The sequence below is a fragment of the Sus scrofa genome, chromosome 7 (assembly GCF_000003025.6).
Source record: "Sus scrofa isolate TJ Tabasco breed Duroc chromosome 7, Sscrofa11.1, whole genome shotgun sequence".
NCBI lineage: Eukaryota > Metazoa > Chordata > Mammalia > Artiodactyla > Suidae > Sus > Sus scrofa.
Window position 1 is genome coordinate 78,043,992 of NC_010449.5, and position 25,220 is coordinate 78,069,211.

At 51.8% G+C, this 25,220-nt stretch overlaps 1 protein-coding gene across 1 annotated transcript; it reads right to left on the reverse strand.

Moving 5' to 3' along the window:
- ARHGEF40 (Rho guanine nucleotide exchange factor 40) lies at positions 4-23,555 on the reverse strand. Its single transcript, XM_021099307.1, is given in 26 exon segments — positions 4-737; positions 1,158-1,288; positions 1,798-1,941; positions 2,182-2,286; positions 3,024-3,201; positions 4,558-4,728; positions 5,426-5,641; positions 6,769-6,855; positions 7,218-7,452; positions 7,583-7,793; positions 7,796-7,900; positions 7,903-8,191; positions 8,937-9,080; positions 9,185-9,307; positions 11,280-11,406; positions 12,107-12,149; positions 12,152-12,221; positions 12,313-12,408; positions 17,067-17,183; positions 17,313-17,393; positions 17,524-17,620; positions 18,235-18,355; positions 18,492-18,659; positions 18,807-20,052; positions 20,676-20,873; positions 23,435-23,555. Coding segments are annotated over 26 exon segments (4,548 nt in total). The 5' UTR covers positions 23,438-23,555; the 3' UTR covers positions 4-695.

Genomic DNA, 25,220 nt, shown 5'->3' on the forward strand with positions numbered 1-25,220 from the left:
AAGTGTGAGTAAATATATTTAATATATCAATAGTATTATAATAATAACAGTAATTACATATATAAAAGTTTTCAGTTCCCTGCCCCACTCTTCTGTAATGGTTTGCATAGCTTCGTTTCCTATGACACCCCAGAATGGAGTCACCAGGAACTAAAGTTGACCTGGCAGAGATGAGTCTTCTCAGGGAGAGTCGGGGGCGGGACCCAAGGGAGAACACAGGCCGTCAGGGAAGGGCTGACACGGAACGGTGTCCTGGGAGTTGGTAGTGGCCCAGGATGGGGAAGGACTGAACGGGGGATACATTCCCCACCTCCAGGGTATGAAGACAAGCAAGTGTGGTCACTCTGGTTCCTGCAGGAAGGCACCTGGCTGGGGAGAGCTAGAGATAGCAGTAGCAGGGGAACACACTGGTCCTTTGACCTCCTCTCTGTCCAGGAAGCAGAGGGAAGGAACTCAATGCGCATCCAGTCCTTTACTACGTCCCCCTGCCCCACCTCCCCGCCATCCCAGCCTAAAGTGTGCTGAGAGGAGGGGCTGTACCAAGTTCTGGATCTTCTTTAGAAGTCGGGAGAGAAGAGGGAGATGGGCTGGGAGAGGGAAGAAGCTGACTCCCAAGCAGCTGGGGGAAGGAAGGATGGTACATGCAGGAGGGAAGGATGCTGGATGTTGCAGAAAGAGGGCACCGACTCACCCAGTCACAGAGGCGTGGTGGGGTCACTCAGGGCTCGGGCATGACTCTAAGGGAAGAGAAACTGCAGTGAATGTAAAGGATAAGAAATATTCTCTTCCATATATAACCTCTCTCCCACTCCCAAGCCTCTCCATTAAATTGCCCCGCTTTCTTCCCCAGAGTTCTTGAATTTTGCTGATTTAATCTAAGTCCAAACCAGGCTGTTGGCATTCTCCCCTTTCTAGCACCCTTGCATTACGCTCCTTATTAAACATTCCTTTTTACTTCTAATCTTGATCTCTCTCAGCCAGGCCTGGGGGAGAGGAGAAAGGCAGACCAGACAGGATATCCATCCAGCCTTTAGCATTGCTGGGAGCACAGGTTCACTGGTCCCCCTGCCCCTTATGGATTGAATGGTCAGAAGAGCCCGCCCGCCGAAAGTGGCCCAAGAGACCACCCCATTTTCAGCCCTGTTGCAGGGACTCACCTGCCGGGATAGCCCTAAGATCCCTCCACTGGCCAGAGTGGGAGTGCTGCTCCCAGGGTGTGGGGGTTGCAGGCTGGGGCTGTTTCTTGGTCCTGGGGACACATCTCCAGAAGAGTCAAGTGTTTCTGGTGCTGGAGGGGAAGCTACGGTGAGAGCAGGGAATAGGACCCCTCTAGATTACCTTAAGCAACCAAGCTGCTCCATCAGGGAAGGAAAAGCTCCATAGCAACAGGAAGCTGTAAGTCACCATAGCAATCCAGTTGCAAGAGAACCCCCCTACCAAGAGGCAGGAAATTGTCAGCGGCATCATTAGAGCAACCAGGGAAGAAGCGACAGGAAACTATAAAGATTGCCGTGGTGAACCAGGAGGGTACAACAGGAAGCTGAAGCAGTTTCCATAGAAACCCAAGAAGAGCTAGAGAGAGAGAGAGGTACAGAGGAAGTGCTTCTTAGCAACAGGCTGCTGTAAGCATTACCCTAGCAACCAAATGGAAGGCTCTTTTAGCAATGGGGAAGCTGTACATAGTTGTCATGGCAACCGGGCTACTTGGCTAGAGAAAGGAATTGCTCAGCAGCAAGCAGCCTGAACATCACCATGATGACCCAGCTGTTGGGAGCCACCCCTTGAGAGGTGCCTCACCCAGGGAAATTTGCTTGACGTCCAGATCCCAGGCCTCCTCCTCGACGCGGGCAGGCAGGGAGCAGGCTCCCGGGGAGAGACCGGGAAGGGAGGGGCCGGCATGCTCAAAGGAAGACACGGCCACCGAGGCCCGGGTGCGGGCGGCTGCAGAGAGTGGGGGGTTGAGGGGTGGGGTGCTGGTGTGGGAAATGACCCTCATTTCATAGAGGGCCTGGCTCCCTGAAATGACCCTCATCTCATAGAGGGCCTCCCAGTCAGTCCCACACTTGCTGGGAAGACATATCCACTCATGACCCTTCCTCACTTTCCACCACGCCTCTGCACTGTGCCCTCACTCTCAAGGCTTTGACCTCTAGGGCCATCCCCCAGCACTCTGGCCCTCACCTCTTCCAGTGAGCAGGGCACTCAGCGTCCGCTCCCCAAGGGCTTTGATGTCCAGGAAGGGTTTGTTCCCAATGCCCATGGAGACCATCTGCTGCACTCGGAGCTCTAGGGAACAGAGACCCTGTTACCAACCCCTTTGTTCCTTCGAACTCTCATTCCTCCCGCTCATTCCTCTGGTCTCCCTTGTTACTCTTCCTGTTGACTGTTAGGACGTGGATGGTGACAGTGGTCCTCGACTTGCCCCTCACTTCTGTCTCTTCTCTCCTATATGCTGTATCCTGCCCATCTGGCATTCCAGCCACCCAGTTTCTCTTCTGATACTCACCTTCTTCTCTTTAGCTTGGGCATTAAGAGCAAAACCCACATTTTTATATACCTTTACAGTTCATCAACTGCTTCCATATATATCACCTTATTTAATCCTCCCTATCACACTGAGGTATAGATGTTGCTTTCCATTTTTCAAATGAGTGGAATGGGGTTCAGAGAATAAAAAACAAAACAAAGACTAGCAAAAAACCTCCCCCAAAACAAAACTAACAAACAAGTCCTGGTAATACAACAAATAAGGTCTGGCAGGTGGGTCCAAGGAGCACCCTCTCACTCTCTCTTGCCCAGCCATTTGCTCTTACCTCCCTGAAATTTGCTGGTTTCCTTTCCCCTTTTGATGCATCTTAGATTAATTTCTATCTCAGCAATCTCTCTCAAATCAGATTCTGAATCTTCTCAGAAGTCATTGTCCATCCTACACCCTGTCTTCCCAGGCAGTCTCCACACTCTCCAGCTAAACTTCTGCCATAACCTTGACCCCAAGCACACCCTGTCCAGCTCTGTCCCAGTACCCTTGTTGTGGGCTGCCTGTCTCCACAGCAGCTGAGCAATGGAACTTGTCCACTTGAGTTTGATCTCTGGTGAGGCTGCCTGCAAAGTGTACGCCTCTCGTGCACGACGTCGCCGAAACCACAACTCAAAGCAGAGCCCACTGTCCCCAATGTTTTCTGTTAGTCCCATGTCGGCAGTCTGAGAAAGAGCAGAGGAGAGTGGGTGAAGATGGAGTGCATCCTGGCAGGATGGTACCACGTGGAAAAGCTCTCCACTTAGCCTGGCATCTGGTAGATGATCCGTAAATGTTTGCTCAACACCTACCATGTGCCAAGTACTCTACATTTAGTTTTCATAACAACCATGATTTACAGAAGGGGGCTGTGCCCAGACACACAAAGCAACTTGTCCAAGGCTTATCAAAGCTTAGCAGAGAAGGAAAGTTTAAACCCAAGGCTATGTTATTCCAAACCTAGGCTCTTTTCTTTATACTAGGACTGCTGTGACTAGTATAGAGGTACAGAGTCTAGAAACCCTTGCACCATTGATGTTCATACCACACTGGCTGATCTAGGACTAGACTGCTGGTGATGTTTATCTGGATAGCAAAGCTATTTCTCTAAAGCAAGGCCTCCCTCTCTTGGGTTCTTCAGTTCCATCACGTTAAGCTATGTTTATAGTGTCCTTTACCCCCCAAGGACATTCCTAACTCAGAAGGCATGTGTGTTCTCTCTCTCTCTTTTTTAGGGCCCCACCTGTGGCACATGGAGGTTCCCAGGCTAGGGGTTGAATCGGAGCTATGGCTGCCAGCCACAGCCACAGCCATAGCCACAGCAATAGCAATACGGTATCCAAGCCGCATCTATGACCTACACCACAGTTCATGGCAACATCATATCCTTAACCCACTGAGTGAGACCAGGGATCGAACCCTCGCCCTCATGGATACTAGTCGGGTTCGTTACCACTAAGCCACAGTGGGAACTCTGACATGTGTGTTCTTAATGGAAAAGATCCTCCTCCTTTCTGGCTTAGAATGCCTCATGAATCTCCTGCATGAATGACAAGGAAAACCCCATGGAGTAGACTAATGACAAGGACTTCTGTCACCTCACATTCTAACCTGACGTTTGATTACATGCCAGAGCCTGTTGTAGATGATACAGATTCTGAAGCTGGGTTGGGACTGAATTTTTAGAACATCCTGAGTTTCCAAGAAGAATATGACTTCCTGGAGTTCCTGTCGTGGCCCAGTGGTTAATGAATCCGACTAGGAACCATGAGGTTGCGGGTTCGATCCCTTGCCTTGCTCAGTGGGTTAAGGATCCAGTGCTGCCGTGAGCTGTGGTGTGGATTGCAGACGCAGCTCGGATCCCGAGTTGCTGTGGCTCTGGCGTAGGCCGGCAGCTACAGCTCCGATTAGACCCCTGGCCTGGAAACCTCCATATGCCTCAGGAGTGGCCCTAGAAAAGGCAGGAAAACAAACCAACAAAAGAATATGACTTCCTATCCCATCCCTGTGGCTCCTCCCACCCCTGCCCTTAGGCACTGTACCTTAAAGGCCTGCTTGTAAACAAAAGTCTCTGGCCCCCCTTCAGGACCCTTGAGCTTGCTGAACAGAAGGAGATGCTCAAAAAGAAAGACATGGCGAAGGCACTTTTTCCGGCCACAGATGACTGTGAAAGGGTCCCGATGCAGGAGTTGCCCCTGCTCCTTCAGATCTATCTGGGAAAAGAAAAAGGAAAAGAAAAGGTGATTGGCTACAGGGCTGTCTGTGTCTATTATACAGGGAGTGAAGATGGGATTTATAGCACAAGGGGCCTAATCCACTGGTTCTCAGGCAAAGTCAGGAAGTCAGAGACTTCAGCCTAGAATCCATGCATGGCACACCTGGCCCCAGCAACACAGCCCTCCCTCTGAAGACGGAGGGCACATCACACAGTAGGATTTACAGCCTTAATGGGTAAGCCTTTGCAATGCTGGGGACCAAGGTACCATTTTGCCCCAGGAGGAGAATCAGCAAAGAATTAAAGGAGAGAGGTCAGTCCCAGAGGAGGTAGGTTTCCAACCTCTTCTGGAACCTCAGGGCAGGAAAGAGACTAAGGAGAGGAGAATAAGGCATGTATTAAGGATTGAGATACAGGATAAAGTTCAGGGTAGATAGTGATAAGAATTAGGAAAAGAACAGGAAAACACAGGCAGATATGGAGTTATGGAATGCTGGGCAGGACACAGCTTCTTTATGTATAGATGAGGAAATTGAGGCCCTGTGAAGTTCTTGATCAATGCTATCCAGGTGGTTAGAAATTACAGCCTGGGGCCCTCTGACCTTGAGTCTACTTGTCTGGTCACCAGCCTACACTGCTTCTGAGGTCACAGGGATAGACAGCCTGAGCTGGAGTAACTGGAACCACAGCCTCACCTCACAGCCACGCACCGCCTCCACAGCCAGCAGGTCTTTGCCACGGGTCTCTTGTTCTCGGAGCAGCTGCACGGCAGCCCCAAGAGCTTGGCGCTCAGAACTTGGTTCAGGCCCAGCTTCCCTTAGGAGCTCCTCCAGGAGCCGCCCATACCTGGCCAGCTGCTCCAGGGGCTGCTGCAGGGCCCGGGGCAGGTGAGGGCCCCCCTCCACGGAGCCCTAGTTTGAGGAGGAAACAGGTAGGAATGAGGGGAGGGGATGGAGCTGGTAGGAGATGAGCTCTTTGGGGAAGATGGGTGGTCCTTTTGGTTTTTAGGGGCAGATCTAGCCCAGATACACCCAAATGTAAGGTGAGAAACTTTCCCCCAGAAAGAAAGGAGGCAGGAGGCTTGCCGAGGAGTCAACCATCTGCTTTTTTTTTTTTTTTTTTTTTTTTGTCTTTCTGTCTTTTCTAGGGCCACACCCATGGCATATGGAGGTTCCCAGGCTAGGGGTCTAATCGGAGCTGTAGCTGCCGGCCTACGCCAGAGCCACAGCAACTCGAGATCCAAGCTGTGTCTGCAACCTACACCACAGCTCATGGCATTGCCGGATCCTTAACCCACTGAGTAAGGCCAGGGATCGAACCCCCAACCTCATGGTTCCCAGTCAGATTCGTTAACCACTGAGCCATAACGGGAACTCCCTATTTTTTGAAGAATGGAAGAATACAAATAATCCTTTGTATTCTCTGACTTTTAACTTCTGAAGTCCCTTTTACATCTTTTGATGTGGTGTCTGGATCCTCAGAGCACTTAGTTAGATATAGTGAATACTGCCCCCATTTACTAGAAAGCAGAGGCCCAGAGGAATCAAGATTCTTGTGCAGAGTCCCTTAGGTGGATTGGATGAGAACCCACGTTCACTTGGTTCCCAGTCTGGTGCTTGTCCCACCCTCAGCAACTCTGAGAGATTATTGGTAGGTGATATTTCTGGGCACATCCACCAAGGGAAGCTTTATTTTTTTCACTTTTTAGGGCTGCACCCACAGCATATGGAATTTCTCAGGCTGGGGGTTGAATTGGAGCTGCAGCTGCTGGCCACAGCCATAGCCATAGCCACAGCAACGTGGGATCTGGGCCACGTCTGTGACCTACTATGCAGCTCACGGCAGTGCCGGATCCTTAACCCACTGAGTGAGGCCAGGGATTGAACCCACAGCCTCATAGATAACAGTCGGGTCCATTACCACTGAGCCACAATGGGAACTCCCAGGAAAGTTTTTTCACCGTGAGAGATTTTGAGGTTGGGTGGATTTCAGGTCTTCCTGGCCCCTCCCTTCTCATGAGGGATGGAGAAAAGGTTACCTTGGTTAGGGGGCCAAGGGCAGCCAGACCATTCTCCAACTTGTGCCGGTGCTTCACGTACTGGGCGTAAAGGCTGAACTGGTCCCCCTGTACCGGTAGGAAAGCAGTAAGTCATCCTTGGTGAGGCCACACAGACAAGCTCTCCCTTTCCTCCTGCACATCCTGTGCAGCCCAAAGGAGGGACAGGCCACTGGGGAGCACTCAATCTGCCTGGAGAAGGACAGGCTCCCATGGAGAGAGCGCAGGCCAGGCAGCATTTGACATCAGGAACACAGTGGCTGAGTAGATCCAGAGGAGCCCAGCAAATAGCACTAGGCCCCAGCTTCTTGGACCACGCATTTTGGTGGGGGGTGGGATTGGGGGACGGATCCTGGGAAGGAGAGACAAGAGGATGGGGCTGAGACATGTGAAGGCAGAAGCCCTGGAAGGTGTCTTAGAGGCTCACTCACATGGCGAAGGAAGCAGGCCCCAATGCGCAGGGGGTGTGTGGCACACCCCTGAAGCTCCCGCAGAAAGTGCGTCCGGTGGAAACTGCGGAGCCTCTCCCGGGCACTCAGGGCAGCAGCCCAGGTGCCCCGCAGTTCAGGGGTCAGTTCAGGCCCAGGGGGTGGCACAGGCTCACTCAAGGTACCCACGTACTCCTGCTCGCAGGCAATCAGCTCAGACACCAGGCGCTGCTGGGCGCTGCAAGCACAACAAGGAGTGACAGTGGGTTGGGTATGAGAGGAAGTCACCACCCCAACAATGTCATATGCTTTCCCTGATGGGCAGCTGGGGCTGCCTCTTGGGCACCAGCGAGGCTGAGTCTCCTCACCTGATGCTTCGCTTGCGCTCCATCCGGGGGGTGCCTACTCCCCAGGGCCCTTCCGGCGCCCCGGCCCGGCCCAGCAGCACATGTTCCCGGGGTGAGCACGTCCTGTCTACCACCTCGGTACTGGTGACCTCCAGGCCCCGGATCAGCACGGTCCTCGGCGGTCTGCCCTCTGCCTCTGGAGTCAGCTCAGGGCCCTCTTCCTCATAGTCCTCCCACAGGGGGCCAGGGAGCAGTGGGACGGGGCTGCCCGTGGCCCAGGACTGCTGGGGAGCAGCAGGGAGCTGAGACTGGGTGAGGGGCTGTGGGGGCCCCGCTGGGCCCTCCGCTGCTGGCGCTGTCTGCCCGTCGTCGTCGGTGGCCCCGTGGACTCGCCTCCTCTCCCAGCTGTTGCTGAATCCTCCTCTCCAGCTCCTGGCAGCGGGCCCGGCAGCGGCCCCATTCTCGTAGGGCTGCCGGGCTGCCCAGGTCCAGTGCCAGGGCCCGCATCTCCTGGAAGGTGCCAGCGCTGGGCTCTGGGGCCCGCCGCAGGGCCAGGGCTGCCAGTACTGCCTCCCGCCCTGGCCCTGCTCCTGCTAGCCTCGCGGAACCTTCGTCCACCCATTCATGTGCCTATAAGGCCAAAGAGGTTGAAAATGGGGAGAGGAGGGAGTGAGGTCCTGCGCTGCTCCCACACACTGCCTGATGACAGTTCCTGTCCTCCTTTGCCGATGGCTTCCCAAGGACCATCACCCCCAGTCCTCTCAGAACACCTCCCCTCACTGTCCCAGCATCACATGTCATTCTCAGCTGGTCTGGAGACACAGAGGCCTGGATAAAATACACAGAATGTACAAGTGGCAGGCTCTGTGTTAAGTACTTTTTATATACTGCTTACATAATCCACACTCGGCCCTGTAAGGTAGGTGCCACAAGGCACACTCATATTTCACATCTTGTTCCAGGTCATTCATCAGGTAGGTGGCAGAGCCAAGAGTCAAGGCCCAGGAGATGGCTTCCCAAGTTCCCCCCCACCGCTTTTATGTCTTTTTAGGGCTGCACCTGAGACATGGAGGTTCCCAGGTTAGGGGTCTAATTGGAGCTGCAGCTCTGGCCACAGCTACAGCCACAGCCACTGCAACATAGGATCTGAGCCTCATCTATGACCTATACCACAGCTTATGGCAATGCCAGATCCTTAACCCACTGACCAAGGCCAGGGATGGAACCCACATCCTCATGGATACTAGTCAGGTTCCTTATCACTGAGCCATGACAGGAACTCCTCCAAGTCCCTGCTCTTAACAACTATCTGATCAGCTTCTCCAGGCAGAAGAAAGGCAGTGGTGGGCATAGAAGGAAGAGGCTCAGCACATACCTGCTGGAAGAAGCGCTGTAGCCGCAGAGCCCGATGGAGGCCACTCTCAGCCTGCTCTAGGCGCTGTTCAAAAATATCCAGAACCCTCTGGGAGGCAGTTTCCTCCTCCAGGGTCAGGGCCTCCCGTGCCTGAGCCAGGCGCTCCTGGAGAAGGGAGGCTGCAGTCAGACCTGCCCCCCTACCCCAGTCACAGTCAGTCTCCCCTCCCTCCCCAAGTATCCCCCCATCACCCATCTCCCCCTTCTCACCTGAACCTCAGCGCTGAAAGCCCGAAATCGTAGCTCTGACTCCTGCAGGGCAGACAGGGAGTCCCCGGGTACAGTGAAGCTGGCCAGCTGCTCCTCCCCTGGGCCTGAGAGCCACTGCAGCACCTGAGGCAGACAAGGTGGGAAAACAGAGCCATGAGGGTGAAGGGGGCTGTGCAGTGGAAAGAAAAGCTGAGATCCAGCTCAAACCCAGCACCGCAATCTGTAGAACCTGGGTGAACCATTTCATCTCAGGTGTAAGGTGAAATGATAACAGTGAATGGTGGTAGTTTCCACAAGGGTCAAGTGAGAAAGTGAGTAAGAGATCTCTGCAAAGCACCAGGGATGGGGAGGCTGGGCTGGAAGGAAGCCCTGAGCATTTTAGGGCTATGCCTGGAGGTGAAATAGATAAAAGTGGTGTGAGCCAGATGCAGGATGAAGGGGTGAGGGTGGTTTGGATACCGAGGGCCAGGAAAAATTTCACATTCATAGAGCCTAGTAACTGGTGGGCAGGGGTCCCAAGGATCAAGCCTGGACAGCCCAGGACATGTGTGTGTGTGTGTGTGTGTGTGTGTGTGTGTGTGAGAGAGAGTGTGTGTGTGTCTAGCTCTAGTTGCCTATTATGGGGCTCGAGGAACTGTCGTGTTGGTTCTGAGATGTTTGACCAAAAAGGGATGGTAAGTCTTTACTCTGAAGAAAGGCTGGAAGCTAGGGAAAGACAGCCTGAGGACAAGAAGTCTGAGAATGTTCCAATAACCTGTGCCAACAACAAACCACTTCTACAATCCTTTGCTGAACTCATTTGATCATTTTAACACCCTTGTGAGGTAAGCCTTACTATCATCCCCATTTTGCAGATGAGGTCTTGGGAACTCAGAGATGCTTCAATACTTGACCAACGTCTCCTAGCAGAGCAGAACTCAAGCTGAACACCTGAGACGCTAAATCCTGTGTGCTGACAGTTTTTAAATAAGAGGAATACAGCTAATAAGCAAGTAAGTAAGCAAACAAACAAACAATAGGAGATATAAACCCTTGGGTGCTAGGTAGGAGGAAGCCACTATGCAGAAATCTCATGAACAGAGATCTCTGCCCTTATCCCCTTTGACATTGACCCTGAGATGACCCTTCACCTGAGCCCACACGCAGGTCCATGAGGTGTTCACTCGCCTCACTTAGAAGCTGTGGAGGAGCAGTCAGATTTCAAAGGCCCCTCTACCCACAAGGTAGGGTGGAGAGCAAATCCCTATGGAGCTCATAACCCAAGAGAGAAGAACCGAGGTTCAGAAAAGCCAACCTTATCCTTCAATCTTCCCCACAAAGAGGCCTTGGTTTCCAAGACATTTAGTGGCTTCCACTATCCTCTCCTTCCAATGTGGAGGAGTGTGGGATCTTTCCAGCCTCAGGTTTGGGTATTAGATTGCATAAGTGGTGGAGGGAGCTGGTATCAATAGATGTTTGTTATTTTTAAGCTAAAGAGGTAGGTACTCAGAATCAGTCGGCTCTTCCTAGAATCCCCTGGGGTACTGAGCATCTCTCACAATTTCTAAGGATCCTTGATCAACATCAACAGTGGGAAGGGGAGAAGTTCCCGTTGTGGCTCAGTGGTAACCAACCTGACTAATGTCCATGAGGATGCAGGTTCGATCCCTGACCTTGCTTAGTGGGTTAAGCATCCAGCATTGCCATGGGCTGTGGTATAGGTTGCATGTGTGGCTCAGATTCTGAGCTGCTGTGGCAGATCTGGCTGCTGCAGCTCTAATTCAACCCCTAGCCTGGAAACTTCCATACACCGCAGGTGCACCCCTTAAAAACAACAACAACAACAACAACAAAAAAACCCCAAAACAAACAAACAAACAAAAAACTGTGGGAGGGGGAGATATGGCCTCTCTTTGCTCATACTGAGATGCTATCTCCCTGTTATTGAATCTCACATGGATCATGATCAACCTCTAGGGAAGATGAGGAGAAAAGGAAGGTCATTCAACACAGCCACATTAGGAGAACACCATCAACTCTAAGTATCAGTGGGAAAGAGGGTGCTGGAGGCCAGGCCCCCAGTCTGAGTAAGAAGCATAGGGGGGTTCTGACTTACCTGCTGGAGTTGGTGCAAGCGTTGTCGCTGCTCCTGCTGTTGCACATGTAGGTTGGAGAGGCGCACGAGCTGATGAATGGCTTCATCCACCTCTTGATACAGTGTAGCTGGGCCTGGGCCCTCCAGCCTGGGGAAGGAGGGGGCTAGAATGAACCCCTTCCCTTGTCAAGCCTCCCCTAAACCCCATCCCATCTTGGATACATGAGAGTATGTGCCTGGATTTGAGTCCTGACTCTTTGATTTACTGACTAGCCTTGGCCAAGACCTTGAAATTTTCTTTTTTTCTTTTGTCTTTTGAGGGCTGCACATGCGGCATATAGAGGTTTCCCAGCTAGGGGTCGAATCAGAATGCCAGATCCTTAACCCACTGAGGAAGCCCAGGAATCAAATGCACATCCTCATGGATACTAGTCAGGTTTGTTAACCACTGAGCCATGAAGGGAATTCCTGAACATTTCTGACCCTCCAAATCAACATCTATTTTTTGTCTTTTTTTTTTTTTTTTTTTTTTTTTAGCTGCACTTGTGGCACGTGGAAGTTCCCAGGCCAGGGACTGAACCTGGGCCGTAGTTGTAACCTGCGTACAGCTGTGACAATGCAACCATCCTTAACCTGCTGCACTACACAGGACCTTCCACCCCAGTTCCCATCTGTAATTGTAACTGGCACCTAGGGATGTCGTGAGGGTTATGAGATAAGTGGGAAAGCATGATACTTTTCCAGATACATGCTTAGTAAGAATTATCTGGCAGCTAAGGTATATTGGCAGCCCTCTGCTGTGTCTCCATCTCCCACATCCACATGCCCTCACACACCACCCCTCATACTTGCTGCTGTGAGTGGAGCGCAGCCTCATCAGGATAGCTCCCCATCCCTCTGCAGCTCTGTCAGCCGGGGATCTGCCAGTACCTTCTGTAAGGGCTCAGGCATTCCTACCACCTCCTGGGGACAGGGAGAAATTGACAGTTGGGATTCCACCAGAAAGCCCTCAGCTCAGCCAACCCATCCCAACACATCCCATCTCATTTCATACTTCTCCCTCTGGCTCTGCTGCTCCCTCCAGCTCCTCAATGGCTTGCCGTATAGAGCCCAGCACACCTTGGCACAGGCGGCACAGCCTTGCCACTTCCTGAAACAAACACACAGGGGTGGGGTCCAGGGACAGAGTTTAGGATAAAGAGCCGAAGCCCTAGGCTGGAGGTGGGGCAGCCCCAGAGATTTTTTATGGGGCCAAAGCTGGATTCAATTCTTTACTTTGTTTCTTTTTTTTTTTTTTTGTCTTTTTGTCTTTTTGTCTTTTGTTGTTGTTGTTGTTGTTGTTGCTATTTCTTGGGCCGCTCCCGCGGCATATGGAGGTTCCCAGGCTAGGGGTCCAATCGGAGCTGTAGCCACCGGCCTACGCCAGAGGCACAGCAACGCAGGATCCGAGCCGCGTCTGCAACCTACACCACAGCTCACGGCAACGCCGGATCGTTAACCCACTGAGCAAGGGCAGGGATCGAACCCGCAACCTCATGGTTCCTAGTCGGATTCGTTAACCACTGCACCATGACGGGAACTCCTACTTTGTTTCTTGATAACTGTATGACCTTGGGCAGGTCCAGAAACCTACCTGAACCTCGGTTTCCTCAATTGTAAAGTCATGATGAGACACCAGATTTCAAGGTTTAAAGAGATGATGCTAGGTAAGCAGCTAGCTAGGCCTGGCACATTTTACAGCTTAGTAAACATGAATCTCCTTTCCCTCATTTGCACTTGATCTTCACCCTATAAAACTCTCCTCCCTGCCTATTCAGATTCAGTTCTCTTTTGAGCCACAGTTTAGAGACCATGTTATAAACCAGTTTTAATACTCAGGTCAGATCATATTCGTATCTTTTTTCTTGAATACTTCACAGCATTTAGATTCATAGGATAGGAGATTATATCACAATTGGTATACTTCACGGTCGAGGATCTTGAGGCTGGAATGTTGGTGCAGGGAGCAGGTACAGAAAGGCACCATCTCCAGAAATAAGTTACAATAGCTTGTTCAAGTTCACGTGGAACCAGAAACAACCTTTCTTGACTCTCAGTTCCTTCTAAAACTTCAGTGACACTATTTTGCACTCTTCTCTGGTTGTTTCTGACTTATCTCCCACCAAAAATATGCCATTTATTAAGAAGCAAAAGTAGAAAATTACAAGCCAACATCACTGATGAGCATAGATGCAAAAACACTCAACAAAATATTAGCAAACCAAATCCAACAATACATTAAATGAGTCATATGCCATGATCAGGTGGGTTTTATTCCAGGGATGCAAGGATGGTTCATCTGCAAATCAATCAACATGATAGACCATGTTAACGAAATTAAGGAAAAAAATCATATGATCATTTCAATTGATGTGGGAACAATTTTTCAAAAAATTCAACAGCCACTTATGATAAAAACTCTCAACAAAATAAGAGGGAAAGTACCTCAACACAATAAAGGCCACTTATGACAAACCCACAACTAACATACTCAATGACAAAAAGCTGAACACATCTCCTCTAAGATCAGGAAAAGACAAGGATGTCCACTCTTGCCACTTTTATTCAAAATAGTTTTGGAAGTCCTAGCCACAGCAATCAGAGAAGACAAAGAAATACAAGCCATCCAAAATGAAAAGGAAGAAATAAAGTGGTCACCATTTGAGATTATATGATACTATACATAGACAATCCTAGAGACACCACCAAAAAACTAGTAGGACTCACTAAAGAATTCAGTTAAGTTGTAGGATACAAAATTAATAAACAAAGATCATTACATTTTTATACACTAAACTATGAGAAAGAATTAAGAAAACAATTTCATTTATGATTGCATCAAAAAGAATAAAATACCTAGGAATAAATCTAATCAAGGTGGTGAAAGACCTATACTTGGAAAACTATAAGACACTAATGAAAGAAACTGAAGATGACACAAACAAATGGAAAGATAAACCATGCTCATGGATTGGAGGAATTAATATTGTAAAATGACCATACTCCCAAGACAATTTACAGATTCAAGGAAATCCCTATTAAAATACCAATGGCATTTTTCATAAAACTAGAACACATAATTCTAAAATTTGTAAGGAAATACAAAAGACCCTGAATAGCCAAAACAATCTTGAGCAAGAAGAATGTTGGAAATATCATGCTCCTTGATTTCAAACTATACTCCAAAGCTACAGTAATCAAAACAATATGATACTGGCATGAAAAGAGACACAAAGATCAATGGAACAGAAAAGAAAGCCCAGAAATAAATCCACACACATATGGTCAATTAATCTATGACAAAGGAGGCAAGAATATACAATGGGAAAAGACTGCTTCTACAATAAATGGTGCTGGGAATACTGGATAACTACACACGAAAGAATCAAACTGGACTACTCTCTTATGCCATGCACAAAGCTAAATTCTAAATGAAGACTTGAATATAAGATCTGAAACCATAAAACTTCTAGAAGAAAACATAAGCAATATGCTCTTTGACATCTGCCCTAGTATCATTATTTTTTTTGTGGTGCCCACAGCACGTGGAACTTCCTGAGCCAAGGATTGAACCTGAGCCACAACAGTGACCCAAGCCACATAAGTGACAAAGCGGGATCTTTAACCCACTGAGCTACCAGGGAATGTCACATTTTTTGGATACATATCCTTAACAAGGGAAACAAAAACAAAAATAGGCAAATGGGACTATATCAAACTAAAATGCTTTTGCACAGTGAAGAAAATAATCAACAAAACTAAAAGACCACCTACTAAATGGGAAAAGATACTTGCAAACAATATATCCTATAAGTGGTTCATATCCAAAATATACAAAGAACTCATACAACTCAACATCAAAAGAACAAACAACCCAATTAAGAAATGGAGAGAGGATCTGAATAGACATTTTTCCCAAAGAAGGCATACAGAGGCCAACAGACACATGAAAAGATACCTAATGATATTAATCATCATGAAAATGCAAATCAAAACCACAATAAGGAGTTCATGCCATGGCACAGTGGGTTAAGGATCCGACTGCATCACCTCAGATTGCTGCGAGGATCAAGGGTTCAATCCTGGGCCCGGTGCAGTGTGGTAAGGATCCAGTTGTGGCATAGATTGCAGCTATGTCTCGGATTGAATCCCTGGCCCAGGAACTTCCATATGCCTCAGGTATGGCAAAAAAAAAAAAAAAAACCTGAAAAACAAAAAAGCCACAATGAAATATCATCTCACATCTATCAGTATAACAAGTGTAGGTGAGAATGTGCAGGAAAGGGAATCATGTAGTTGGTGCAGTAGGGAGATTCCTCAAAAAATTAAAAATGAACTACCATATGATCCAGCAATTCCACTACTTAGTATTTATGCAAAGAGGATGAAGACACTAATTAGAGGAGATAGATGCATCTCTATGTTAATAACAACATTATTTATAAGAGCCAAGATATGTAAGGAACTTAAGTTCCCATCAATAGATGAATGGCAAAAAACTATGTGGTACATACATGCAGAGGAATATTACTCAGCCACAAAAAAGGATGAAATCTTGCCATTTGTGACAACATAGATGGACCTAGAGAATATTCTGCTAAGTGAAATGTCAGAGAAAGACAAATACTGTATGATTTCACTTATATGTAGAATCTTAAAAACAAAACAAATGAACAAACATAACAAAACAGAAACAGAGTTATAAATACAGAGAACAGTTGGTTGCCAGAGGGGAAGTGGGTAGGGAGAGAAGGAAACAGGAGAGGAAGAGTACGAGGTACAAATTTTAAATTGCAAAATAAATGAGTCATGGGTACAAAATGTACAGTGTGAAGAATATAATCAATAATTATTAATATCTTTGTATGGTGACAGATGACAACTGGACATCATGGTGATAATTTTGAAATGTTTAGAAATATCAAATCACTATTTGTTTCCTAACACAACAGGAACTAACATAGTGTTGTAAGTCAATTATACTTTAAAAACAAATGAAACAAATTCATCAAAAAGAGATCAAATTCGTGATTACCAGAGGTGGGGAATGAGGGGGAGGAAGAATTGAATGAAGAGAGTCAAAAAGGAATAAACTTCCAGTTACAAGATAAATAAGTACTACGGCTGTGATGTACAACATGATAAATATAATTGAGATTCCTGTATGTTATATATGAAAGTTGTTAAGAGTAAATTCTAAGAGTTCTCATCAGAAATAAAACTTTTTTTTCTATTCTTTTAATTTTGTATCTACACATGACGGAAATTTACTAAATTAACTGTGGTAATCACTTAATGATACATGTTAAGTCAAATCATTATGCTCTACACCTTAAACTTGTTCAGTGCTGTATGTCAATTATATCTTAAAACCAGAGGGAGAAAAAAGAACTTATTTAACATACCTCTCCCATCTTCCCAGTAGCTCAGGGTACATGTATAAATACTTTGTTCATAAATACTTGTTTGGTTTTATTGCTTGTTTGTTTTGTTTTGGGGGAGGTTTTTTGGCCATACCTGTGGCATGTGAAAGTTCTTGGGCCAGAGATCCAACCCTCGCCACAGCACTGACCTGAGCTGCTGCAGTGACAGTGCTGGATCTTTAACTCACTGAGTCACCAGGGAACTCCAATACTGGCTGAATTGAATGGAAGGGAAACCACTTTTCTCAACTCCTTGGTTATGTCTCAGATTGGCCCTCTCTCCTAGAATGTCCTCTGGTGGGTCAGGTCTATTCCCTGTGTCCTGGGTTGGGGAGGTGAAGCTTACCTGGTGTGTCTCTACCCAGTGGCTTGGAGAGGGCTCCCTGTGACCTCCCAAGTCCCACTGCAGCTCCTCTGGCCTGGCCACTCTTTTCAGATCACTCTCTGACAGCAGCTCAGCACCCTGTAGACATGTAAAGGCAAGGGAGTTCTGGCCTGGGCACATAGGGACTTGGGGACTGGCCTGGGGCCCCAACCATTCTCTTCTCTCGCTGCTACTGATTAGCACTAGGTGGGAGGGAGGGGCTCAAACCTGAAGTCCATGGAGTTCAGTTGGAGGGTTATCATGAGTGAGAAGCAGCAGCCGATGAATGAGGGGAGGATCTCCTGAGTCCTGAGGCAGAGAAGAATAACCCTAAACTGTGGGGCAACTGGGTGGCCTGGAATGACCACTAAGGAAGAGTCACTAAGGAAGAGGACTGATGAAGATCCAGAAGAAGTCACTGTCTCAAAGGGTTGATTACCTGAAGTCGACTCAGGACAGAAATGAGTGCTGGAGGCAGTGGGGGTGCCTTGCGAAGGTCCAGCAGGACGGAAAGCCCCAGTATCTGTAGATCAGGCCTGTGGGGGAAGGAAGAGCCAAGGAAGGGGTGTGTGTGTGTGTGTGTGTCTGTGTGTGTCTGTGTGTGTGTGTCTGTGTGTGCGTATGCATGTTGAGGGGATAACAGCATAGAATCTGGTTTGAGTGTTATTCATCCTCAGAAGTTAGTTCCTGGCAATGGGCAAAGGGCCAAAGTCTGGGATGTGTGTCCAAGAGGTGGTGACCTAGCAATTGGGAGTCTATAATCACATGGCTACTGGGTCATGGGATCAGGGTTTAAGAAGTTAGGAATTCTGTGCTCTGGAAGGGTATGAATTCAATGCCAGCACGTAGCTGCCATTGCTGCACATGCTGCCTAGTAGGTTCTGGTGCTCAAGTAGTCATTGAATGAGTAAATCAACGTTCTGATCATCTAAATAGTGTCTTAGAATATTGAAAGTCAGCACTGTTGATTTGGAAGACTGATGAAGATATTCTGCAAGTCAGGGGTCAGTAGGTCAGATATCAATGACTTGCAAATCTGAGGGTTGAAGAAGTAGGTGTCTTAGAGGTCAGTGTCCTGAGGAGAGAGGACCTTAGTAGTCCTCATGGTCCATAGTTATTGTGCAGGGTGCTAGCGCTGGGCCTCGGTTACCTGAGCAGTGAGTGCAGGTAATGAAGAGCAGTGCTCAGCGCCTCTTGGGAGGGTGGGGGCTCCTCAGGAGAGCACGGTGGGGTAATGGTCAGCAGGGCTCGCCCACTCTGGTCCACCCCTCCTGAGGACACAAAACGGCCAGGCTGTCCTGGCTGGGGGCAGGCCTTGGCTACCTCCTGTCCACCCCGCCTCCCTCCACAGCCCACCCCAGAGGCCTCTCTTTCCTCAGCTCCCTTCAGCCATTGCTGCCCACTGACCAGTCAGGATGAGGAATCCAGAGGCCATCAAGTCCCAAGCTACACCAGGGTCATCAGAGATGGAGCCTGGAGGAGCCTCTTCTGGGATGCTGTCCCCTTTTACTTCCTGCACAGTCTCGAGGGATGGTGCTGGGGGGTCAGACGGGAGCCCTTCTGGATCGGTGGGTCCTGAAGACACAAGCAGAGCTATGGGCCTGGGTTGAGGATGGGTCTGGCTGTTCTGCTCTCAGGCTCACTTCTGCTCTTCCTTCAGCCCCCTTCCCTGGGCCCCCCGCTACCCCAGCCCTTGCCCTACTGGCCTTGGTGTCATCTCACCTGCCACACACACCAGGCTGGGTCCCTCCTGCTCTCTTTCTCTGGTCCTCTCTTCTACAGGCCCACAGTCTTCCAGGGGCCGAGGCTCTTTTTCCTCTGCTGGTTTGAGCTCCTCTTTTGGCTCAGACTCTGGCTTCCCTGAGCCTTCCTGCTCTTCCTTAACTGGGTTGCATCCTGGAAGCTCGTGTTCATTTGGTGGGGACAGACTGACAAGAGCTTCCTGGTGGCTAGTCTCTTCTTTGTCCCCAGGACTCAGTGGGGCACTGTCTCCTCCTCGGTTGAGAGCCCCTCTGCCGGCAGCTCGCTTCTTTCTCCTGTTTCCTTTGCCTGTTCTCCGAGGGGTGCCAGGTGGCCCTTCAGCCCCCTGGCCTGCTCCTCCTCCGACCTCCCCTGGCTTCAGGGGGCAAGACTCAGAGGCTTCCCCCAGTGTCTCTTCTGGGGGCTCAGATAGCTCCAGGGCTGCTGCCTCTGGGAGAGCCTCAGCTCCTGGGGGAGACCCAGGCGAGGCTCCAGTGCTGCTCCCTTCACCAGGTGGGCGTGCTCCATCCTGGTCCCGAGACACCAGACCCTTCTGGTGCATCCATGCCCGGTGTCTCCGGTGTCGGCCCTTTCCTCCAGCACCCTTGCGTGTGGGTACCGTTCGGGTCCTGGAGAGGCCTGAGGAGCCTTCAGCATCCATGGGGCTCCCCCTTGAAGGAAGTGTCACCTCCAGTAGTTCCACGTACTCGCCCTCAGGTCCTTCCGCAGGGGCATTGTGCCCATCCCCAGGACTCCGGGTGCCCAGGGCCTCCTCAGGGAGTGGAGGGCTGGGGAGCCCTGGAGGTCCAGGGGGAAGTTCTGGGGGTAATGTGCTTGGCCGATGTCCAACCATGAGGCCCCCTTTGTGTACAAATCGAGGGCAGATGAGCTCAGCCCAGGGCAGCCGCTGAATCCCAGAGGGTGCAGATAGCAGACAGGTGCTGAGGCGACCTGTTGGCCGGTCCTTATTGATGCCTTGCAGCCACTCAGGTGTGAACAGGTAAGCACAGGCCTCATTGGGCACAGGCAGCTCCTGCACCCGCCCACCCCCTGGGGCCAGGCACTTGAGTGCCAGGCGGGGTGCTTGGGCTGCTGAAGGCACCACTTGCAGGTAGAAGTCTCCTGGGCGCAGCAGCTGCCAGGGTAGGGCTGCGAGCTGCACCACCACCTGCTCGTGCAGGCAGAGGGGCCAGCCCTCATGGAAGAAGAGGAAACCGCTGTACTGGGCCTGGGGAGAGAGGTGGCAGGCTGCGCTCAGACCCCTGCTGATGAAACCAGCAGGAAGGGAAAGTTAGAATGAGCATACCCTAGGCAAGAGTGGCCTTATGCCTGGTGGGTTAAAATCCCAGGAGGACAGGAGGAAAGATCTTGGGGTGTGCATGTGATAGGGGAAAGGATTGGGACAGATACATTTTCTGGTGGTAGAAAGCTTCTCTAAGAAGTTAGTTCCATGAGGGGGAGGGTGAGAACTGTGTCACTACAAAGACACAGACAGCAGATGCCATCATCTTGGAGGAGCCAGAGACTCTTAGGAGGTCTTTATATCTGTGGAATTGACTCTGTTGAGTCATATCTGGGAGAGTCAGTAATTTGAAAAGCTAATACAAGGGGGGAAATATCTGGAATGGGCCCGGAGGGTGAGGGTCTTTGGGAGTTTACATTTCTTAGAGGTTAATATCTGTGGACGATGAGTGTCTCTGTTAGTATCTGAATGGTGAGTGCCTCTGAGGAGATCAGTATGAGGGGAGGCAGTATCTCGGTTGGGGGCGGGGGGGAATTAGTCGGTCTGACTGGTGTCTGGGGTGAGGCAGTGGATCTTAGGGGAGATGAAATAGAGATGCATTCACTCACACAGGCTTCCTGTTGGACCTTGGCAAGCAGGTGCTTGGCGGGCACCAGGAAGTCCAGTGTGTACCTCAGCGCATCCTCCCGAAAAGTCCTCTCCACCACCTGGAACACCTGGCCCAACAGTGTGGGAGCTGTTGCCTCAAAGGGAGGGTATAGGGCGGCCAGAGTACTCTGCACACAGTCCTCCACTGGCTCAGGCTCCTAAGAGAGACAAGAGGAGGCTGCAGATCCCTAGAGATCACCCAAGCATGCATGGCTCCTTGGAGGCTGGCTGAGTCCTCCTGCGGCCCCATTGCATAGAAAGTATGTGCAGAGAGACAGCAGGCAGGAAATGCTGGCTGATGAGACTGGGGCTGAGCCAGTCAGCTCGGAGACCTTGGCTTTGGAGATCTGAGGAGACTTTTTCGTGAATGTGTCTGATCTGGGCCGAACCTGTTTCTTGTAAATTGGAGCGACTGCCTAGGCCCTCCTCAGGAAGAAATAGGCCCCTCGCCATCAGGACAGTCACTGATGTCTCAGCTCGGGAGGGTGGAGCCCTTTTTTATAGCCATCCTACAAGTAAGTCCCTGCTCACAGGGCCTACTATCCAGGAACCCCCATTTTAAGGGAAGATGTCATCACCCATGAACAATCACATGCTAGAGATGGTCATTGGGTGGGAAGAAGGTGGACTGAAGGGCTATCTGCTTCGAGTCTTTCTAGCACCCGCCCTCCCTCTCCAGACCAGCTCTAAAGCAATCACCCATTCCCAGAGCATGTGGGATTGGGTTACAAAGACCTGGGTGGGTGGGGACAGTTGAAAGAGGAGAAAGTCACAAAAGGAACTTGTAGGAAAGTGAGGAGAAGGGCTTGCTGGTAAGTATTAGAACTGAAACATTTTCTGATTTCTGTAGGGCCTCTCTGCCAACCTGCACTGGGAGCCACCCTCTCAAAAGTCAGCCTTGCTTCCTCCAGACTCACTTCCCTAAGTGAAACAACTGGATATCTTTCTCCATTTCACACCCTAAACAACCACCCCTCAGGCTATTCCTTTGCAAACTTATTTCTCTTACAAGGTGGCTTTGAAATTCCTTTTATCAGATTTCTTTGCTCTAACTGCCCAGTGAAGTGTTTATCTAGTTCTCTACTCCCCTTTGCTCCCCACCCCCACCCCGCCGTCCGCCGCCTTTGCCTTCAGGACAAAACTGCACGTTTTCCTTTGAGTCCCTCCAGCCCAGAGTGTTGCCCGCCTGTGCAGACCGACTGAGAAGCGAGGCGGCCAGTCCAGAGACCGACAGTCAGTGCGTCAGCACAGAGACCCGGCCCCAAGGTGTGTGGGCGAGCAGACAGACCCCCCAGTGTTCCGGGGACCCGGCCAGCGCTGGGAGCGTGGGTGGGGGGAGGGTGGAGATGGGCGGGGGGTGAGGCAGAGTGGGCCGTCCGCTTGGAGGCCTGGAAGGGGGAGCTAGAGCTGGAGCAGCGAGGCAGCTGCAACCCATTAGGGGCGGTGAGCTCATGGCTGAGCGAGAGTCTCAGCCACAGGAAACGGCAGCGGCAGGAGGGGAGGAGGGGTCGGGGTGGGAGGCGGCGGGCAGGAGCTCAGAGACCGGGCCTTCAGCCGGCCGGGACCAAAGAGGAGACCAGAGAGACTGAGTCAGCTCTCCCTGGCTCGGTTCCTCTTTCTTCTCATTCCAGCCTCTCGGCCAGGGGGTGCCCTTCCTTCTGTAAAGAAGCAGCCGGGGTGGTGCTCCTCCCCCTCCTCCACTCCCTCCGATGAGCGCCCCCTGGCAGGGCCTCTCCCGCTCCACTCCCTGCTGTGAGCGCCCCTTTGGCCGCGCCCCCCCCAATCCCTCCCGCAGTGGGCGCTCTCCCTGGCAGTGCCCACACCTGCAGTGACTCTTCAGAGAGTACTTTTGGAGTGAAAGTTCACAGGATAGTGTCCACTCCGGTTGGTATGGGCTTCCCTTAACAGGGCTCTCCTGATTCCTGTGCCCTGAGTTGCTGTTGCCTGGGTCCCCAGCTGGCTGCAGGGAGCTCCCGTCAGTTCTCCCTTCCCTCTGCAGCTGCGACTCCTGGAGACAGCGCTTCGGTTCCCTGCAGCGTGAGCTCAGGGGCAACTCCTCGCCCCCACCGCATCTCTTGTCTGATCTGGCAGCGTCACGCCCCCTGGCACTGTGAGCCCCCCTCCCCATTCTGTCCACTGTTCTGAGGCAGCCTCGCTTTCTCCGCGGGAATTTCCCTTTTTGGCCAGGTCCCTGGCCCCAGCCCAGCCACAGCTGTGGCGGTCCCCCAGGGCCGGATGGGTGGGCCCGGCTCACCGGGCCTGGGGACTGGGATGGAAAATGGTGGTTCCAAGCAGGTCAGTTCTCATGACCCGAGGCCGGGCCCCTTCTAGGGCCGCTGCAGCACGAACCCGCACGGGTCCCCCGCGGGTAAGGAGCTGGGACCGGGAGGGGGAGGGAAGATCCTGCAAAGGAAGGCACAGGTCAGGACCGAAGAGGGCGAGAGGAGGTGTGTGGATTTAGGGGGAGAGACCTATGGAAGGTTGGGGGAGGGGCGGAGAAAAGGAGGAAGAAAGGAGTGAGGGCAATACCCAGTGGGGACAGAGCCAGACTGTGGGGCAGACAGACAGATCAAAGAAAAGAAGGGGGGATGGGAGGGAGGAGAGTCCCAGGGCGCTCAAGAGTTCCAAGAAGGAGCAAGAGGCACCAAGCAGGGGACTGGTGATCCCGAGCGGGCTGCGCGAAGGCGGAGGGGACACAGGGTTGCGACGGGGGACTCACCATGGCTCGGCTCCGGGCCGCGTCCGACGCTGGGGCGGGCGGGCGGGGCCGGGCGCGCCGCCGCCTCCCTCCCGCCGCTCGCGTCTCGCCGGGTCTGGCTAGGGGACAGCTCCGGCCGCGGTGGCGGCTCGGCCCGCTCGCGCTCCCAGGCCGCGGGGCCCCGCCAGGGAGGGTCGAGACGGCCGCCCCTCCCCGCCCCGCCCTTCAGTGCCCGCCTCTGCCTCCGCGCTGGACCCCCTGTCGGGACTGCCACTCCCGCGCGGAGCTTCTGGCCTCTCCCCCGACGCCCCCAGCGGATCTGCACCGCTCTCCCGCAACTCTCTTCCTTCTCCGCCCCGCCCTCCAGTCCGTAGCCCGGACCCTGACCCTCGGAGGCCCGTCCCGCCGAGGATGCCCCTCTTCCCGCCACCGCCGCGCTCCCTAAGGGATCAGTTTAGTCTCCCCAAGGGACAGTCCAAAGGCTGGAGCGTGCGTGAATTCCCTGGGGTCCCCAGCCTAGGCCTGGAGCCTTTTGGTGGCCGGAAGCCTCTAGATTCTAACTCGCCCGGGAATCTCCTCTCCCCTCCGTTGCCAGACTTCGGCAGCTCCTGGAGTTCAGAAGAGACCCCCCTCTCCCATCCCCCAGGCCCCTGCCCGCCTCCGGTGGAACAGAGGACAGGAAAATCGGGGGATTCCTCCCACTCTCCAGGGACTTGTCCGCCCTCCTCCTTCCCCTCCCATCTCCTCCAGCCTCGAGCCTTCGGGCTCCGACAATGGGCTCCTCTGTGCTGCCTGGGGAGGGCGGGGGCGTGGGGGAATTTGGGAGCGGTGAAGGCTTGGGGTGAAGGCTTGAGGAGGGGAGTGGACGTCCAGGCTGAATGCGCGCAGGGTCCCAGGATCAGGATCCTCCACTTAAGGCGTGCACTCCGGGGGACGTTTTCTGAGTTCTTTCCTCGCTGCCCCTTGCCCTCCGCATCCCCGATCTCTCCCTTAGTTAGCAGAGGGAAGCCACCGGATCCTCATTCAGCCCCGTGATCCAATACTGGATGCCAGACCCTTCCTTCTTGTGGGGTGGCGTTAGAGAGTTTCCCAAGGCCGCTAGGGCTCCGGGCGATGGGGATGGCTATCTGACGCAGTAGACAAAGGAGCAGGCTAGTTAAGAAAGTTCTAGCTTCAACCATCCTCCGCTGCGTCTGGATGGGAAACGAAGCCCTGGCGAGGGTCCCCCAGGAGGCCTAGGGGAGCCTTAGGCATAGGAGGGAGATGCCTTGCCTCTCCTCTGAGCTGGCAACGGGAAGCCCTGCAAGGGTGGGGAACATGGGGAGGGGCGCTTCCAAAGGGTGGACATTTGAGAAGATCGGAAAGCCGAATAGACTCCGCAGTGGACTTGAAGGCAAGTGCCGCTGCGGGGCTGGAGGGTGACGTTTGGAAAACGTCGTGCAGTGGATACAGTAGTTCCTACGAAGCCAGGAGGCCAGAGCCTCAGGGCAGTCTTTGGAGAGGCAGGGGTGGGGTGGGGTGGGGGGAGTGGAATTGGGGGAAAGGGGCGGGGGTCGCCTAGGTGTTGGGCTTCTTCTCTCACCTCCTCAGGATGCTAACCTCCACCCTTTCTCCACTCCACGGGGTCTGGAAAAGAAGAGAGAGAAAGTGTTCATTCTTCTTGAAAGCAAGAAGATTCCTCTGCTCCACAGCGTCAAAAAATAATCTAGGGCAGCAAACCTCAGTGACCATCTTCCCAGCAGAGTTAGAGGCAGGGAGCTGGAGCTCTTTTCCATCAATGGTTTATGGGCCCTCTAGTCCTCCAGAC